This window comes from Coturnix japonica, unplaced genomic scaffold (assembly GCF_001577835.2).
Source record: "Coturnix japonica isolate 7356 unplaced genomic scaffold, Coturnix japonica 2.1 chrUnrandom572, whole genome shotgun sequence".
NCBI classification, from domain to species: domain Eukaryota; kingdom Metazoa; phylum Chordata; class Aves; order Galliformes; family Phasianidae; genus Coturnix; species Coturnix japonica.
The window spans coordinates 6071-13349 of NW_015439947.1; the positions used below are offsets into that span (position 1 = coordinate 6071).

At 47.7% G+C, this 7279-nt stretch overlaps 1 protein-coding gene across 1 annotated transcript in view; it reads right to left on the reverse strand.

The window, feature by feature from the left end:
• Positions 1-271: 271 nt before the first annotated feature.
• LOC107307384 (HLA class II histocompatibility antigen, DR alpha chain-like) overlaps positions 272-7279 on the reverse strand; it is a 36568-nt gene continuing 29560 nt past the window's right edge. The window contains exons 5-6 of the mRNA XM_032441797.1: positions 2297-2390; positions 272-701 (exon numbers count right to left, since the gene is read on the reverse strand). Coding sequence (XP_032297688.1) covers positions 530-701; positions 2297-2390 — 266 coding nt within the window. The 3' untranslated portion in view covers positions 272-529. The remainder of the gene's footprint in view (positions 702-2296; positions 2391-7279) is intronic.

A 7279-nucleotide genomic window follows, 5' to 3' on the forward strand; every position in this document is an offset into this window, starting at 1 on the left:
TCTCTATGGGTCGCAGCAGGGTCTCAATGGATCTCAATGGGTCTCAATGGGTCGCAGCGGGGTTCAATGCAGCTCAGCGGGTCTCAATGGATCTCTATGGGACTCAATGGCTGTCAATGGGAATCAATGGGGTTCAATGGGTCTCTATGGGTCGGTGTGGGTCTCAATGGGTCTCTATGGGTCACAATGGGTCTCAATGGGTCGTAGCAGGGTCTCAATGGGGTTCAATGCAGCTCAATAATGGGGTTCAATGCAGCTCAATGGGACTCAATGCAGCTCAATGGGGTTCAATGGATCTCTATGGGTCGCAGCAGGGTCTCAATGGATCTAAATGGGTCTCAATGGATCTCAATGGGACTCAATGGACCTCAGTGGGGTTCAATGCAGCTCAATGGGGTTCAATGGATCTCAATGGGACTCAATGGCTGTCAATGGGAATCAGTGGGGTTCAATGAAGCTCAATGGGGTTCAATGCAGCTCTATGGGTCGCAGCAGGGTCTCAATGGGCCTCAATGGGACCCAATGGGCCTCAATAGGCCGCCGTTACAGCAGCGCCCTCTGGCGGCCGTTGCCGGTATTGCGCCTGACGGCGCGCAGGATGAGCGCGGTGCCGGCGGCGATTCCCACAATGCCCAGCGCCAACCCCACGGCGCACCACAAGGTGGCGCTGCGATCCGACGGCGGCAACGGGACTTCCGGCTCTATAGGGGATAATGGGCGTTAATTAACGCTAATAATACACTAATAAAGCCCTAATAAAGCCCTAATAGCCCTTAATAGGCCTTAATAGGCCTTAATAGGCCTTAATAGCCCCCTAATAGCCCTTAATAGGCCTTAATAGGCCCTTAATAGGCCCCTAATAGCCCTTAATAGGCCTTAATAGGCCCCTAATAGACACTAATAGACCCCTAATAGACACTAATAACCCATAATTACCACTAATAAGCCCTAATGAACCCCTAATAACACACTAATAACCCCTAATAAACCCTTAATATCCCCTAATATCCCCTAATAAATCCCTAATAACCCCTAATATCCCCTAATAACCCCATATCTCACCCCATAACCCCCTAATAACCCCTAATAACCCCAAATAATGGGCTAATAATGGGCTAATAACCCTAATATCTTACACTATAACCCCCTAATATCCCCTAATAACCCCTAATATTCCCTAATATCCCCTAATAACCCCTAATAACCCCTTATAGACACTAATAACCCTAATATCTTACACTATAACCCCCTAATAACCCCTAATAACCCCCTAATAACCCCTAATAACCCCCTAATATCCCCTAATATCCCCCTAATAACCCCTAATAATGGGCTAATAATGGGCTAATACCCCCATATCTCACCACCTATCCCCCTAATAACCCCATATCTCACCCCATAGCCCCCTAATAACCCCATATCTCACCCCATAGCCCCCTAATAACCCCATATCTCACCCCATAGCCCCCATATCTCACCCCATAGCCCCCTAATAACCCCATATCTCACCCCATAGCCCCCTAATAACCCCTAATAACCCCTAATAACCCCTAATAAACCCCTAATAACCCTAATATCTTGCCCTTTTAGGCCCTAATAACCCCTAATAACCCCATATCTCACCCCATAACCCCCTAATAACCCCTAATAATGGGCTAATAATGGGCTAATAACCCCATATCTCACCCCATAACCCCCTAATAACCCCTAATAANTCACCCTATAACCCCTAATAACCCCTAATAATGGGCTAATAATGGGCTAATAACCCCATATCCCACCCCATAACCCCCTAATAACCCCTAATAACACTCTAATAACCCCTAATAATTCCCTAATAACCCCTAATAATGGGCTAATAACCCCATATCTCACCCCATAACCCCCTAATTACCCTTAATAACACTCTAATAACCCCTAATAATCCCCCTAATGCCCCCTAATGACCCCATATCTCACCCCATATCCCCTAATACCCCCTAATAACCCCATATCTCCCCCTAATAAACCCTAATAAACCCCAAATAACCCCTAATATCCCCCTAATAACCCCTAATATCCCCTAATAAGCCCCTAATAACCCCTAATATCCCCCTAATATCCCCCTAATAACCCCTAATATCCCCCTAATAACCCCTAATATCCCCCTAATAACCCCTAATAACCCCTAATAATGGGCTAATAACCCCTAATAACCCCCTAATAATCCCTAATAACCCCCTAATAACCCCTAATAATGGGCTAATAATGGGCTAATAACCCCATAATATCCCCTAATAAACCCCTAATAACTCACCCCATAACCTCTGTGTGGGTCCCTCCACAGCCCAGTGCCTCACAGCACACGTGTACACATCCCCCCTTTGGGGTACGAAGGGCAGGTAGGAAAACTTGCCATACAAGAGATTGGGGCGGCCATAAGCCACCCCATAGCCCCCCTAAGTAGCCCCCTAATAGCCCCTAATAACCCCATAGCTCACCCCATAAGCCCCTAATAGCCCCTAAATACCCCTAATAACCCCATAGCTCACCTAGCCCCTAATACGCCCCTAAAGCCCCTAATAACCCCTAATATCCCCTAATACCCACTAATAAACCCCTAATAAACCTAATATCTCACCCCATATCCCCCTAATACCCTCATATCTCACCCCATAGCCCCCTATACCCCATATCTCACCCCATAGCCCAATAACCCCATATCTCACCCCAAACCCCATATTCACCCCATATCCCCCTTAATACCCCCATAATCTCACCCCATTATCCCCCTAAGTACCCCCTAATAACCCCATTATCTCCACCCCATTCCCCCTAATAACCCCTAATATCCCCCTATACCCCTAAATAACCCCTTAATAATGGGCTAATAATGGGCTAATAACCCATATCCCACCCCAAACCCATATTCTCACCCCATAACCCCCATATCCTCCCACCCTATATCCCCCTAATAACCCCATATCTCACCCCATAACCCCCATATCTCACCCCAAAAACCCCATAACCCCCATATCTCACCCCATATCTCACCCCATAAACTCACCCCATGCCTCTGTGGGGTCCCTCCAATAGCCCAGTGCCTTCACAGCACACGTATAGACGTCCATAACCCCTAATAACCCCATACTCTCACCCCCATAGCCCCCTTAAGAAACCCATATCTTCACCCCATGAGCCCCTAATAACCCCCATACTCACCCCATAACCCCCTTATTACCCCCTAATAACCCCTAATAAATGGGCTAATAACCCTAATAAACCCCCTAATAACCTAAATATCCTTGCCCTTTTAGGCCCTAATAACCCATTCTCACCCATAACCCCATAACTCACCCCATAGCCTCTGTGTTGGGTCCCTCCATAGCCAGTCTACAGCACACCGTATAGACGTTCCCATAACCCCCTAATAACCCATAATTCACCCCATTAGCCCCCTAATACCCAATTATCTCACCCCATAACCCCCTATAACCCCACTATCTCACCCCATTACCCCTAATAACCCCATATCCACCCCATAAACCCCATAACTCCCCCATAACCTTCATGTGTGGGTCCCTCCATTAGCCCAGTGCCTCACAGCACACGTGATACACATTACCCCCCTTTGTACGAAGGGCAGGTAGGAAAACTTGCCCATACACAGAGATTGGGGCGGCCATTAAATAAACGCTGTCATAAACCCCAGTCCCGCACCAAAACCCATATGACGGCGCCATTCCAACGTGAACAGCCCCTAAGTAGCCCCAATAGCCCTAAAACCCCATAGCTCAACCCCATCAGCCCCTAATAGCCCCTAATAGCCCCTAATTAAACCCATAGCTCACCCCATGAGGCCCCCTAAAGCCCCTATAGCCCGCTAATAACCCCAAGCTCACCCCAGTAGCCCCCTCAATAGGCCCCTAATAGCCCCTAATAACCCCATAGCTCAGCCATAGCCCCCTAATACCCCTAATAGCCCCTAATAACCCCATAGCTACCCCATAGCCTCACCTAATAGCCCCTAATACCCCTAATGTAACCCCATAGCTCACCCCATAGCCCGCCTTAATAGCCTCGTAATAGCCCCTAATAAACCCATAGCTCCCCCATTTGTAGCCCCCTATAGCCCCTAATAGCCCCTTAATAAACCCCTAATAATCCCACCTAATAACCCCATATATCACCCCATTACCCCCCTAAATCCCTATACCCCCTAAATAACCCCCTTAATATCCCCTAATAACCCCTAATAACCCCCTAACTACCACCCATATCTCACCCCATTAACCCCCTATAATATCCCCTAATAACCCTAATAATCCCCTTAATAACCCTATACTCACCCTATATCCCCCTAATAAGCCCATTATCTCACCCCCATAACCCCCTAATAACCCCTATACCCCTAATATCCCCTAAATAACTCCTTAATTAACAACCTAATATCCCCCTAAAACCCACGTAAATAACCATATCTCACCCCATAGCCCCCTAATATCCCCTAATAACCCCTAGATAACCCCAATTAATGGCTAATAACCCCCAATCCCCATAATAACCCCATATCTCAACCCCATAACCCCCTTAATAAACCCCTAATAACCCCTAATTAACCCCTATAACCCCCTAATAACCCCATAATAACCCCATATCTCACCCCATATCCCCTAATAACCCATATCTCACCCCATTATACCCCCTAATAACCCCATATCTCACGCATAGCCCCTAATAAACCCCTAATAACCCCCTAATTACCCCCTTAATAGCCCCTCAATAAACCCCCTAATAACCCCCTAAAACCCCATATCTCACCCTATATCCCCCTAATAACCCATATCTCACCCCATAACCTCATATATCCCCATATCCCCCTAATATCCCCTAATAACCTCTAATAATCCCCTAATAACCCTAATATCTCACCCCATATCTCACCCCATAAACCCCCTAATAACCCCTAATAACCCCTAATACCCCTAAGATGGCTTAATAATGGGCGTGAATAACCCCATAATCTTCCCCCATCAACCCCCTAAATAACCCCTAACTAACCCCTAATAATGGCTAATAACCCCAATACCCCTAATAAACCCCATATCTCACCCCATATCCCCCTAATAACCCCATTAGCTCACTCCATATCCGCCCTAATACCCCTATATCCCCTAGATACCCCTAATAACCCTAATAATGGGCTAATTCCCACCCCATAACCCATATCAAGACCCATTAGCCTCTGAGTGGTCCCTCCAATAGACCCAGTGCCATCACAGCACACGTTTACACATCCCCCCTTTTGGACGAAGCGGCAGCGTAGGAAAAATTGCCAATACAAGAGATTGGGGCGGCCACTAATAACGCTGTCATAAACCCCATTCCCACCAAACCCCATTACGGCGCCATTCAACGTTCGGAACAGCCCCTAATTAGCCCCCTAATAGCCCCTAATAACCCAAGCTCACCCCGCATAGCCCCCTAATAGGCCCCTAATAGCCCAATAAACCCCATAGCTCACCCCATTAGCCCCTTAATAGCCCTAATAGACCCCTAATAACCCACAGTAGCTACACCCGCCAGTAGCCCCCTAATAGCCCCAATGCCCCTAATAACCCCATAGCTCACCCCATAAGCCCCCTAATACCCCTAATAGCCCCTAATACCCAATAGCGCCACAACCCATAGGCCCCCATAGCCCCTAATAGCCCCTAATAACCCATGCTCACCCCATACCCGCCTAAAATAGCCCCTAATAGGCCCCTAATAACCCCATAGTCCACCCCATAGCCCGCCTAATAAGCCCCTAATAGCCCCTACATAAACCCCACATACCGCTCACCCCATAGCCCTAATAGCCCCTAAAGCCCCTAATAACCCCATGAGCGTCACCCCATAGCCCCCTAATTAGCCCCTAATAGCCCCTATAACCCATAGCATCACCCAGAGCCCCCTAATAGCCCCTAATAGCCCCTACTAACCCCATAGCTCACCCATAGCCCCCTCAAATAAGCCCCTAATAGCCCGCCTAATAAACCCCATGCTCAACCCCCATAGCCCCCTATAGACCCCTAATAGCCCCTATAACCCCATTAGCTCACCCATAGCCCCCTGTAATTAGCCCCTGAATAGCCCCTAATACCCCACATAAGCTCACCCATAGCCCTAATAGCCCCTAATATCCCCTAATAACCAATAGCTTCACCCCATAGCCCACCTAATACCCTAATAAACCCCTCAATATTCCCGACTAATAACCCCATATATCACCCCATAACCCCATAATTCCCTTTAACCCTAATTATCCCCTAATATCCCTAATATCCCCCTAATATCCCCCTAATACCCCCTAATAACCCCATATCTCACCCCATAACCCCATAATATCCCCTAATAACCCCTAATATCCCCTAATACCCAACTAATATCCCCTAATACCACCCTAATAACCCCTAAAATCCCTAATATCCCCCTAAAACCCCCAAATACCACCCCTAATAAACCCATATGCTCACCCCAATCTCACCCCATACACCCCCATATCTCACCCCATACCCCCCTAATACCCCCATATCTCACCCCATATCCCCTAATTACCCCTTAATATCCCCTTAAGAAACCCCTAATAAACCTCCTGAATAACCCTGATAGCCCCTAATAAAACCCCTAATAAACCCTAAATCCCGCCTAATATCCCCCTAATACCCTTAAATAACCCCATATCTCACCCCATACCCCTAATATCCCCTAAATCCCCCTAATTACCCCCATATCTACCCCATAGCCCCCTACATTAACCCCTAATTAACCCCTAACTAATGGGCTAATAATTGGCTAATACCCATATCTCACCCCCATAACCCATATTCCACCCCATATCCCCTAATACCCCCATATCTCAACCCCCATAACCCCATCATCTCACCCTATATTCCCCCGTAATAACCCCTAATAACCCCTAATAGCCCCCTAATAACCCCCAATACCGCCTAATATCCCCTAATAAACCCCTAATAACCCTAATAGTCTATGACTCTTTTCAGGCCCTTAATAACCCCATATCTCACCCCATATCCCACCCATAACCCCATAACCCCATAAACTCACCCCATAACCTTCTGTGTGGTCCCTCCATAGCAGTGCCTCCAGCATCACGCTGTACACAATCCCCCTTTGGCGGTACGAAAGGGCAGGTAGGGAAAAACTTGCCATACAGAGATTGGGCGGCATATAACGCTGTCATAAACCCCATCCCGCACCAAACCCCATTACGGGCGCCATTCCAACGTGGAACAGC